Source organism: Hyperoodon ampullatus (genome assembly GCF_949752795.1).
Source record: "Hyperoodon ampullatus genome assembly, chromosome: 13".
NCBI lineage: Eukaryota > Metazoa > Chordata > Mammalia > Artiodactyla > Ziphiidae > Hyperoodon > Hyperoodon ampullatus.
The window spans coordinates 76,270,313-76,283,002 of record NC_136926.1 but is presented as its reverse complement, the minus strand read 5'-3'; the positions used below and the strand labels follow the sequence as shown (position 1 = coordinate 76,283,002).

Below are 12,690 nucleotides of genomic sequence, written 5' to 3'. Positions count from 1 at the left end.
AAATACTTACATAGGAAGTTTGTCAGGGGCCTTCAGAGGTTCTCTGTCCCCTGCACGTGAAGAGCAGGGGCAAAGGGGACCCTCCACAGAGAGAGACCTGCTCCCCTGGGCACTTGCCTACTCGGACAGCCCCTCAGTCCTTAACTCACAATCTTGGCCCTCAAACATCCTCCCCAGTGATGATTTAATGTGCTTCCCTGGCATTGGGCTGTCTTTAGATATCGCAAGGTATCGCTGCCTTGCGATACCATCTTAAACTCCTGCATCTCTTGAGACTTGTGAGCTCAGAGCCACCTTGCTGTCTGGGATGATGCTGACATGGGTCAGATGGAATGCTTAATCAAATAAAGGAAATTTCGGTGTCCTTCCCTCTGACTCTTCTTGCTCTCCAGTGTCTCTGAAGTGGAAAGAACCGTGGGCCAGCTTAGGCTCCTTGGGTTCCAATATCCTTTCTGCCTCTAACAGGCAATGATAGTTTCTTGCTTAGTGGTTCTGTCTAAGCCCTATGCATGATCAGTTGAATTCATATGATCACTTGAAGAAGAGTCTCCCTTTCAGTGCTTTGTCTACACTTCCCCTCGCCTTTGCTTCTCTTTCCACAGATCAGGTTGCACAGTCAGGGTCCTTGAGGGCAGAGACTCTTGTTGCCATGGTGACCCCAGTGCCTTGAGTAATGCTTGGCACTTGGTGGATTCCCAGTAGATATTTGTTTACCTCCTACTACATATTTTATCTTAGTAGATGTCCAGCCATTGGGAAGACTTAGGATTTTTGTTTGTTTTCCATTCCTTTACTTTACTTATGTGCCTGGCTTGTCAGTTCCTTCAGCTCTACTCAGAATTCTAGGAGTTGGGGTAATTGATCTTTTCCCCTTTGCTGTGCCTGTCTGTCTGATGGCATCTTTTATCATCCCCTCTCTCCAGGGAGTCTGGGGATCACCTGACTGTCCTTTATATCTCTTCTCTACCTTTATAACCATCTGCAACTTTTCTCTTTGCCGTCATTGGGTGATCATCAGAGCAAGTGAAGGTGAAGCTGTGTGTCTGATTGATTCCAGCATTAACCTTGGCCTCTCTATGAGCCAGACAGTTATGCAAGCTTCTGCTCAAGGGACAGTTGGAACCACCTTCACGTAGTAGCAAGTTTGGATAATGGGAATATCTTGCTTGAGCTGAGAGGGTTATTGATTAAACATAAATAGTTATTCCTTTGATAGTTGCTGCAAATCGAGGTTGTGGCTGTTTCTTTTAGGGTGTTAGCTCTCTTTAGACTCATTCATTAAACCTAAGGCCTAAAGGAAGAAACTTCTAATATGTAAGATGCTTCCCATTTATTTTAGATGCCCACTGTCTCATGTAAGCCTGCATGAGATCATTGACAGTTAATATGTATAAATGATCTGTCAGATGTAATGACTATAGAACAAACAGCCTGACAGCTCTGTCATGTTGTTGAAAACCCAGGAGTGTGGTTAGCAGTTACTTAGGTCATAGAACTATTTTTACTAGAAGGGACTCTAGGGCATCATCTAGTCCAGTGTCCTTGGAGGTGAGGACACTGCAGCTCATGGAGAGGTGATTTGCCTAAGGTAACCCAACTACTTATAGGCAGAATTAGAGCTAAAATCCTTACCTCCTGATTCCTGATAGTAATGATTATCTGATAGATATTAAAACGAGCAAACCAACAAAAACCAGTGGTTATTATCAGTCGTGGCAATAATGAAATTTGGCTTTAGTTCCTAAAAATGTCTTGGTTCCAATATACTTTGATTTTAAATATTCATCACCAAGCTGTGGCTAGGTCAAATGCATTCATCTTTTCCCTACCTTGACTTAATTGAAATGCTCCTATGTAAGTACATCTCTGGAAACTGTGGTTCGGTTTCAGCTGCTTGGTTAGTTGCATTTTTGCAGCGAAAAGATTGGCACGTGCAGAGGTATGGTCCCTACTCTGTGGGCAGGTCCATCGGGCTCGTGGTTGTCCCATTGGGCAGTGCTGGCAAGGCAAGTCCCCAGGCTGACCATGGCGTTCTGGTCTGCTGCTCTTTGCCCATTTAACCAATGACCTCTCTCCCTACCCTGCCTGCGTCTGCTACCGGGGCCAGTCGGCCTCCAACACCGTCACCGTCCTATGCCCCGTCCCCCGTGGTCACCCAAGACTTTTAAGTAACCATTCTCACTTTCCAGAATTTTTGCATCTTCAAATACACAAACCATGATGCTCATAGGAGAAAACAGGATAACTGTTAAAGCTTGGGCCCATAGAATTCTCACTTGAGATTTGTCAGAGTCCTGGAATCCACTGCCTTCTCCATGAAAACAGAGTGTAGTTATACCAATTGGACTTTACACGTATTAGGCAACTGTCCTGAAAGGGTTGCTCTCTGCTACCAGAGAACCAAAAGTCAGCCACACATCTTGTCACTGCCAGCCATTCCTATTCTTGCAATTAATCGGAGTGTTTGTCAAGATCCAATATAACTAAATGGTCTTGCCAGCTGACATGCCAGATTAAATGGAATTGTAATTAATTTCTTCAATCTCAATTCAAATATTTACATTTTCTTGAAAAATTAAGTAAATGACCTGCGTCAGAAAGACATGCTATTTTAAGAGAATAAGAAGAGCAGTATAGTAACTAGTTTAGTCTCTGACTTAGAGATTTTTCTCAACACAACCATTGAATTTAAGATCCTTGTGTAGACCATCAAATGGAATAATTCAAGGTCAGGCACATGTAATTAATATCAGTTTGTGTCACAAGTGGGGAGAGGCTTCATAGTTGATGTCACAGACGCGGATCTAAATCAGAACTATGAAGAGTCTTTATAGTATAAACAGAGTAAAACTACCTACATTATAGTCGGCAGGTTTCATATTCAAGAATTTCATATCCAAGGATACAGAGGGCCAGCTGTCCTAGGCCATTTTAAATAAGGGGCTTGAGCATCCTTGGATTTTGGTATTCGAGAGGGGATCCTGGAACCAATCCCCCACAGATACCAAGGGACAACTGGATATATTTCATCAGCTTTTCTATCCTCATGTGCCCAGACTTCTAAAAGCAACTGGTACTATAAAAATTCAGTGTTGGAGACCTTTGCTTTTTTACCACCCACTAAATTCATGGGAGTGCTTTATCACACCCACACCTTTAATAAAAGTGCTTAAAATTATACAGTTTTTAAAAAAGAAGAAATTTTATTTTATGAAAATATATCGATGTTGTAAAGCAACAAATGTCCATTGCCCCTAAACAACAATTACAATATACACACCCCTCTGGTTTTGGCATTTTCCCTCCAAGTCACACCTTCCTCCATTTATACAAATCTCAGTTTTTTAGACTATTTTAAAACCAGGGCATGCATTAGTATTGAGTTCAGTGATGATTCAAAGCCTTTAATTTGTATATTGTACAATTGACATTATTTATGAAACTACTGTTTTTTTAAATTTTAAAGTAATTTTTTAAGAAGATGTGGTAGGAGTTTATCAATTAACTTATTTATTTTTGCTGTGTTGGGTCTTCGTTTCTGTGCGAGGGCTTTCTCTAGTTGTGGCAAGCGGGGGCCACTCTTCATCGCGGTGCGCGAGCCTCTCACTATCACGGCCTCTCTTTTTGCGGAGCACAGGCTCCAGATGCGCAGGCTCAGTAGTTGTGGCTCATGGGCCTAGTTGCTCCGTGGCATGTGGGATCCTCCCAGACCAGGGCTCGAACCCGTGTGCCCTGCATTAGCAGGCCGATTCTCAACCACTGCACCACCAGGGAAGCCCTAAAGTAATTTTTAATTAAGGTAATATATATTGTCTTTTTTTTTTTTTGGCCGTGCTGTGCAGCACGCGGGGATCTTAGTTCCCCTACCAGGGATTGAACCCATGCCCCCTGCAGTGGAAGCTTGGAGCCCTAACCTCTGAACCACCAGGGAATTCCTGAAACTACTGTTTTATGAAGATACGTTTGAACATAAATTCTAGATCATAAGCCACAGTTAGTTTGAGAATGTCCTCCCTTAGCTGCTATTCCCCTTTTTGTAGTCTGTTTTTTTTTTCTTAATTTTTACTTTAGGTTCTTTCAAAATAAACTGTTAAAACTCGTTCCAATATATTTCAGTTTACACCTGTTCTTATGCGTTCTACCAAAATACTCTTTTCTTTTGAATCTGAGTACTTACTTTGAGCATCATGTCTTGCTCCTGTAAGGAAACTAACTCCAAAGACAGGTCTCTAAAGCAGTTGCCAGTGTGTGCTTGTGTATCCTGTGTTTGACTAGGAACTCCGAGTTTCTTTTTTAGCTTACGTGGACCTTGTTTCTTCTGTAGTTGACTCATGCCTTTTGAGTTTATGATGAAAGGGAGAAAGAAGATTCATCATTACCTTTGGTCCAGAGCCTCATAAATTTTCTTCTCTTTACCTAAATTGTCATCATCATTTACTAATTATGCTACAGGAAATAAACTGGAGTTCAGTATGGGCAGAATCGGTGGATAAATCAGAGAGCTGCCCTGCTGTCAAAATGACTTGAGTGGCTGAGCACAGAAGATAGGAACTGTTTTCCCCTTCTGCCTTTGTGTTCAGCCTGTGTTGTAAGGCCTACACTTACTTGGATAGAGTTGAAAATTGAGTTGTATAATCTAATTTTAAGGGAACTCAACACCAATTAAGTGAACATTACTTGGAACATAAATTCATGAATAAAACTGCATGTTGGTTTTGTTGAAAAATGATGGTGTGGCAGGTCTTGGGGCAGAGCCAAGAGGAGTGCTTGCCTTCCTCCTCCCAAGCTGTTGCACACGGCCACACTTTAAGAGCCAGGAAGCGCCTCTGGGTAGACCACACCCGGCACCGTGTGGAGTCCAAGTCAGAAGGAAGGAGGGATTAGCACCAGGGCTCTCTGAGCCCTTCTCTACCTGGCAGTGCCTGAACACACTTGACCTTCAGCCACAAACTCCATCACCCCTCATTAGCCAGTGAGGAAGCAGACTCTAGAAGCTTTAGGACTTGTTCCAGTGGCACCGCTGGTGGTGACAAAACAGGGATTTGACCCAAGATTCTTTGAAGCCAAAGCCCCTATTCTTCCCACTCTGCTAAGCTGTTTCCCACATTTTTCTATGGAAGCAAGGTAATTAATGCGGCAGTAGAGAAAGGTAAGAAAGGAACTGGTGGTCACTGTTTCTGTATTGGTGTCACAAAGTATTTTTTTGTTCCCAGCTCTCTTTACATAGAAGGTGGTTGCCCTGAGTGCCATTGTTAAGGACAGCTTTCTCCAAATTCATAAAATGGCAGGAATCTGTGCTTTTCTTTTTTGTACCCCTCCCCAATGTTTTTTTAATTGAAGTATAGTTGATTTACAATGTTGTGTTAGTTTCAGGTGTACATCAAAGTGATTCAGATATATATACATATATACATACTTTTTTTTTTCAGATTCTTTTGCATTATACTTTATTACAAGGTATTGAGTCTAGTTCCCTGTGCTATATAGTAGTTCCTTGTTTATTTTATATATAGTAGTTTGTATCTGCTAATCCCAAACTCCTAATTTATCCCTCCCCATCTCTTTCCCCTTTGGTAACCATAAGTTTGTTTTCTATGTCTGTGAGTCTGTTTCTGTTTTGTAAATAAGTTCATTTGTATCATTTTTTTAGATTCCACATGTAAGTGATATCATATTTTATTTGTCTTAATCTGTCTGAGTTACTTCGCTTAGTATGATAATCTCTAGGTCCATCCATGTTGCTGCAAATAGCATTATTTCATTCTTTTTTATGGCTGAGTAATATCCCACTGTATACATGTACCACGTCTTCTTTATCCATTCATCTGTCAATGGACATTTAGGTTGCTTCCATGTCTTGGCTACTGTATACCCCTCCCCAATTTTGTCATTTCTGCCACCCTAGTTCATTATGATCAATCTCTGCCCGCCCCCTCCATTTAACATTCACATCTTCCTATGATTTATAATATTATGGCCTGCTCTCTGTCAGTGGGCTTTAACAGTGAGGATAGATAAGAGCATTGGTCAAGATTCACCAGCAAACCCTGTGTTCGGTTTTTTTTTTCTAAGAAAAAAGAAATGCAGTACCTTGGGTATGAAATTAGAAGAATTCCACCCTCATTGCTGACACTTTGGGGATTTCTGCTTCCGTTCCACATTCCCCACCTCAGTGTCTGTACACTTTTTCCTTTCTGAGCTTCAAACACTACCTTCTGCTTGGACTTGTGGCTGGCAGACACCGTATTGAACAGCACAGACCAGACCATCCGGCTGTGAGCGCCCTAACTTGCTTGCTCTGTCCGTCTTTTCTCAAATTTCTCTGCTCTGGAAAGAAAAAGAACTGTTGCTCGATGCTCTTTCCTCTAAGCTATGATCCTATCGCCTGACGTCACTCCGCATCACAGGGAACTCCAGCATCCCGCCAGCCTCCATCATACCCCTGGTCCCCTGCTGAAGTCACACCCCCAAAATGCTAGTGACCTCCTGGTCGCCACACCTCAAGGTCTGTTCTCAGCGCCCACTGCTCATAGCCCTTTGCTGCCTGGAACTCTTCCATCTGGGGTATGTGCTGGGAGGGGTTCCTGGGTTTCCGCCTATGTCTGCCTCTATTCTTCCTTTTAGCCAGGCTTAACGATAAGTGCTGCCTAGGGGTCTCTCTCTGCTCTGCCTTGTCTGTCTCTGGTTGATATCTGTGCTCCGGAGATGCCACCGAGATCTCTCAGATCTGGTTCTGACTTTGCTCTGCAATATCACAATGCAGAGTACTAACCACTATGCGATCACGGTGCACCATAGTCCCTGTGGCTGCTCTGCAATATCAGATCCATATATTCAGCTTTCTTTTGACTCTTCAACATCTTCCTGGATAACTGATTTCTTTTATCTTCCTAGCCCCTCAAATGGAATGCGGCCCAAACAGAACTCATCATCTTTTTCTTTGCCATCCCTATTTCTTTTAATAATAATACCAGCCTACCCTCAAGACTTGACCTTGGACTTCTTCCCCCTTACAGCCTCATTGTCACATGTGGCCAGATCCCACTTGACGCCTGTAGGACCTGTCAGCACTTTTCAGCTCTTCATTCTCATCACCACTATTGACTTCAGCTACTCATTATCTCTCGTCTAATATTACAATAGCTTCCCAGCAGGTCTTTCCAGTCTATCCTGAATATAGCTACCTGATGAATCATTCTCATATTCTTAACCTTTCTGATGTTTTTCCATTGCTCACTAGAAAGTCCCACATCCTTGGCACTCGAGGCTGTCCACGGTCTGTGGTCTGTGGTCTGTGGCCCGTGCCTGGGTCTGATCACCTCTCCCCTTCCTGTGGGCCCTGCTCTCCCTGGCTGGGCCTGTGGGAGGGTGCTTGCCAGTTCTGTGAGAATTCTGTTTCTTTAAAAGGCATCTGTATCAAAGACCTAAACTTACAAGCTAAAACTGTAAAACTCTTAGAGATGGCATCTATAAGTTACTCTTGTATTAGAAAAAATCTTCTAGCCAGTGTCACAGCTAGAGTATAAAAATAATTCTGTAATTGCTCACCCCTTTTCCTTTGCTCATGCTGATTTCTGAACTTGAAAATAACCTGTCCCTGATTTTACATGTCTGAATCCTCTCCCTAATCCAGATTCTTCACTGAGCTTTCCTTTATTCCTCCAGCTCCAGTAAGGCATGCATCACTGTATTTCTATTATAACTATTTACTCGCATAACTATTTAAGTACCTCCAGGCTGGGAGTTTCTTATGAGTGGTGACAAGGTCTTTGTTACAAGGGACAAAAATAAATATCATAATGCTTGACACATGGTAAATATTCAATGAGAATTTGAATGAATAAATGAATAGAAGAGAATATATATTCACTAGTTCATTCTTGCCTAACTTTAAATTGCTTAAGAGTGGTATTTCGGTCTGATTCATCTTAATATCCTACCATGGCTAGCTTTGTGCATAACAGATACTCAGTAGATATTTCTTTTTTATTTCCTTTTTCAGCTTTATTGAGGTATAATTGGCATATTAAATTGTAAGACATGTAAAGTTGACACTGCAGTAATCTGAAATATGTCCACATTGTGAAAGGGTGCCATCTCACATATTTATCTTTTTTTTTTTTTTTTTTGGTGAGAACATTTAAGTTCTACGGTTAGCAAATTTCAATTATTCCATAACTATTTCTTGAATTAGTGGATAGATGAGTAGTTGATTATATTAATAATATGAGCTTTCTGAATGCTATGTTACTATATTTTTACTTTCAGTAATTTGAGTGCTCTTACTACAGCTAAAATATTTTTAAATGTTTCTCTTTTGATTGTCAACATTAATTTTTATCAGTGATTATTTTTGACTTTTTCTGCATGTTTAATTTTGATTTTAACAAATCGTAATCATTGGGGAGGGGTGCATTCTTCATTTCACAAAGGAAATTGGAAAGAAAAAGAAGGTTCACTTTTTAAGAAAAATGTGAAGGAGGTTTTCTGTGTTATTAGCTCCTGCTTCTGGGTGTAGGTGGGGTTCTAGGACTGACAATTATTTCTACAATAGTGGTTGAATAGTTCTTTCCAGAGGCATCATGGCTCCATCCAGAGACACATAATTTGGATGCTTTTAATAGGAAGCAGAGTTGGGCAGCCTTTATTAGAACACTTGACGGGGAGGGGGGGGACGGGGGTGGTCCTTAAACTCCAGTTAAGTTGAACTAAGTTATTCTGCCTCCTGTCAATACCAGAAGGCTAACATTCCTCCTTCTTCTTCTTCTCCTCCTCCTCCTTTTTTTTTTTTCTGGTGAGGCTGCCTTACCAGTCTTCTCTGACAATAATGCTTGATTATGATCAGTGAATTAACAGTATTTGCTTTTGGTCATGTTAATTGATGCAAGCCCAAATAATAATGAAATTAAAAGAACTGACTGAAATGTAATAGTGATCCTGTGTATTCTTGTGACCCCTACTGCATAAAGGTTCACTGTTGTTATTTGGGGGTTATTTTGTTTTTGTCTCTTTTTAAAACCAACTGACAAGAATTGCCTTGGTTCAGGTGATTTGGTGGAAAAGATAACAGATGCCTGCATGTGCTTCTTTGGTGGCATCATTTTAATTACCTGTGAGAGAGGAACAGTCCTAACCCATATCAAGTGAGCGAGCTAGTTACATGAAATACCTGGATTTTTAAAGTTGCCCGTATCTGGCAATGAATACTTACAGGAAGATAAGTAGAGTCAGAAAAAGAAGGTGAGAGGATCTAAGGAAAGATATTTACTTTTACGAAATGCTACAAACTTATTGGAAACGAGAGAATTTCTGCAGTGTATTTGGAAGAACAATCCAGAAGAACAATAAAACAGAAAGAGCAGACTCCCTCTGTATACCCCATAGAGATATTTGTTTCTTCAGAAATAAGCAAAGTATTCACGGAGACAACTCATCACCGTCCACTGGACGTTACGGGACTCCTACAGTCTCACAAGTGGGAAACTTTACCCTTTTGACCTGGTGTCAAGACTTTTGAGCAGCTGTATAAATCCATGTCAACTTGTTTGAAGTAATTAAGTTGGTTTGCATTTTTTGTCTCCTTCAGAAATGAACACGCCTGAGTATGCTAGATGCCTGTGAACTCCCCGATCCCCCGGCGACTTTGGAAAGACTGCAGGAAAGAAGGTGGCGGAGTGGTGGACTCTGAGAACAAGCTCCTCCCCCTCGGCCTTGGCCTTCCTGCCCACAGTCCACCATGGAGACGCTCTCCCAAGAGTCTTTGCTGGAATGTCAGATCTGCTTCAATTACTACAGCCCCCGGCGAAGGCCCAAGTTGCTGGATTGCAAACACACGTGCTGCTCGGTGTGCCTTCAGCAGATGAGGACGAGCCAGAAGGACGTGAGGTGCCCCTGGTGCCGGGGCATCACCAAGCTGCCCCCGGGCTTCTCCGTGTCCCAGCTCCCGGACGACCCCGAGGTCCTTGCCGTCATCGCCATCCCGCACGCCTCCGAGCACACCCCAGTCTTCATCAAACTTCCGAGCAATGGGTGCTACATGCTGCCCCTGCCCATCTCCAAGGAGCGAGCGCTGCTGCCCGGAGACATGGGCTGCCGTCTGCTGCCCGGGAGCCAGCAGAAGTCCGTCACCGTGGTGACCATCCCGGCAGAGCAGCAGCCTCTGCAGGGCGGGGCTCCGCCCGAGGCGGTGGAGGAGGAGCCAGCCAGGCGGGGCGCGGTGAAAAGCTCCACGTGGTCCGGGGTGTGCACTGTGATCTTGGTGGCCTGCGTGCTGGTCTTCCTTCTCGGCATCGTGCTCCACAACATGTCCTGCATTTCTAAGCGCTTCACTGTGATATCCTGTGGCTGAAGAGGGCCGCGGGGAAGTCTCTTGTGGGTGCCAACTAGCGGTTGAGCAGGTGTTGGCGATGGACCGTGGTGAGGAGATGGGGGGCCACGCTGACCACTGGGTGCCGAGTGCTGGCCTCTGGGCTGCCACTTGATTAACCCAAGACAGACACGAAGGGCAGGATGTGAGGTGTCAGCAAGATACCAGGCAGAGCGCTCTGATTATTGGCGGCAACAGCGTCCAAGACGATCGCATGCATCCTCCTAATCGTGTATTAAATGGACTGTAATTATGATTTCCCAAAATCATGTTGCCAGAGAGACCTATTCTACTTAGATGTTAAACTGTGGAAGTGCAGACAGTGTGATCTTCTCTAAATGTGGTAGATTAAAACAAAGCTGCTATGTATACAAGTGGAATGAAATCTGAGAAGCCATGTAAAAATGCAGTGATAACATGCAGTGCTGGTTTCTTTCCGTTTTAAAAAAAGGAAACCCAGTCTTCATTTAGTTGCTAAGGCCTTTTATACTTTTTGAATGGCACCCAAATTAAAATAAGTTAAGTGGACAGTTGTTTTTTCAGGAAGATATTTGAACAAGTGTTTCCAGTGTGTTGTGTTTTGTCACGTACCTCCATTTTTCTTCCCTTGTAATTAGAGCTCGCTATGTGTTTATTAAACGGAAAGCCCAACAGGGGAGCAATAAACTGAGTAATAATGAGAAATGCCTAATCCCACAGGAAACCTACATGCCAATTTTTCTCAAGCCATCTCACAAAATAAGAATTTTAAATGTAAATATTGTGTACTTGTGTGTGGGTGTGGGTGTGTGTGTAATTTGATTTACCTCAGGTTTTGAATCTTTTCAGAAGAATCCCGGGAGTAAGACTTTGTGGGCATGAGTGAGTCCGGGGTCTGAAATGATGGCCACCTCAAGGGCACCGGTACCCACCCAGCAAGGGGTCACAGACCCGTCACTTCCAAACTTGCTCCTCTTCTGTGTATTCAAGTCCTGTATTCTGTAAGGCACTAAGGGAGAGTGACAGAAGATTCTGTCTTTTCTCCCAGTTTTGATGTATTGTAACAGCCATGAGTGTTGGTAAACAATAACAAACTTGGACTGGCATTTTAAGACGGTCCATGATTATTTTTTGAAAGAGATTGTTCCATGAGAGTTAAATCATTTTGAATTCCCGTTTCCTCTTGTTGGTATAAGTGAGACTATCTCTTGTATTTCAAAATATGTTTTCATTCAGAAAAATGGCAAGGTGAGCTAGCAACTCACATTCCCAGTTTAAGTGGACCAGTTCATCGTAAATTCTCAGACGTTCTTAAATGTGTAATGGCCTACAGATGCTCATGAAGAAAGATCTGCTGGTCTTAAATGATAAATTTCTATCCCTGAATGTGTGTGCATTCAGACATAGCTGTGAGCTTTACAGTTCTCTTCTAGTTTCTCTTACGAAATTCATGAAGCAAGTGGTATGTGCCAAGGTCCCCACTCATAAATATGTCTGTTTATGTTCCATTGAATCCCTGAAAATGGGGACAGAAAAATAAGCAGTGACTGGCTCCAAAAAGTAAGGCTAGAAAAAGCCCTTAAGACTGAGATAATTTAATTTACTTATATGCTGTTACCTTCAAGCAGCACAAAATATGCACATTAAAGTGATGGAATTAATGAGATAAAATGACAATATAATGAATAGAATCCCAAGCTAACCCTGTTCATTGACATGAGGATTTGGTATAAAAATATGAACATGGGTTTTTCAAATCTTTCAAATTTGTCATTAGACCTTTAGGAAATGTATTTGAAAGCTCAAACTAGAAATTAGGTTAAAATGCCATTTTATTGTGTAAGCTGTTGGGCATTATACAACAAATAATCTAGGATTTATTTGGTATTAATAATTTAGGTATCACATTAGCTGAATGCTATCCTCTATTATGTAACCTAATATACTGTTGGGTTAGTTTCAATTTCTCAAACTCTCCCAGGCTGCCGTGATGCATGTCTGACCTAATTTCTATTCCTCTTGGGAAAAAAACCCCACAGAAATGTTACATTAAGAATTCTACATTTCAGGGCCTCCCTGGTGGCGCAGTGGTTGAGAGTCCGCCTGCCGATGCAGGGGACACGGGTTCGTGCCCCGGTCCGGGAGGATCCCACATGCCGCGGAGCGGCTGGGCCCGTGAGACATGGCCGCTGAGCCTGCGCGTCCGGAGCCTGTGCTCCGCAACGGGAGAGGCCACGGCAGTGAGAGGCCCGCGTACCGCAAAAAAAAAAAAAAAAAAAAAGAATTCTACATTTCAAATGGACTTTATCCTTGCAATATTAAGTCATGCCATTTTCAAATTAATT

At 42.6% G+C, this 12,690-nt stretch overlaps 1 protein-coding gene across 1 annotated transcript; it reads left to right on the top strand.

The window, feature by feature from the left end:
* Window positions 1–9,736: 9,736 nt before the first annotated feature.
* On the top strand, window positions 9,737–10,348 carry RNF152 (ring finger protein 152; the record flags this gene model as incomplete). Its single annotated transcript, XM_079718121.1, has 1 exon — window positions 9,737–10,348. One exon carries the CDS (start codon window positions 9,737–9,739, stop codon window positions 10,346–10,348), a length of 612 nt encoding a protein of 203 aa, XP_079574247.1.
* Between the last annotated feature and the right edge of the window lie 2,342 nt (window positions 10,349–12,690).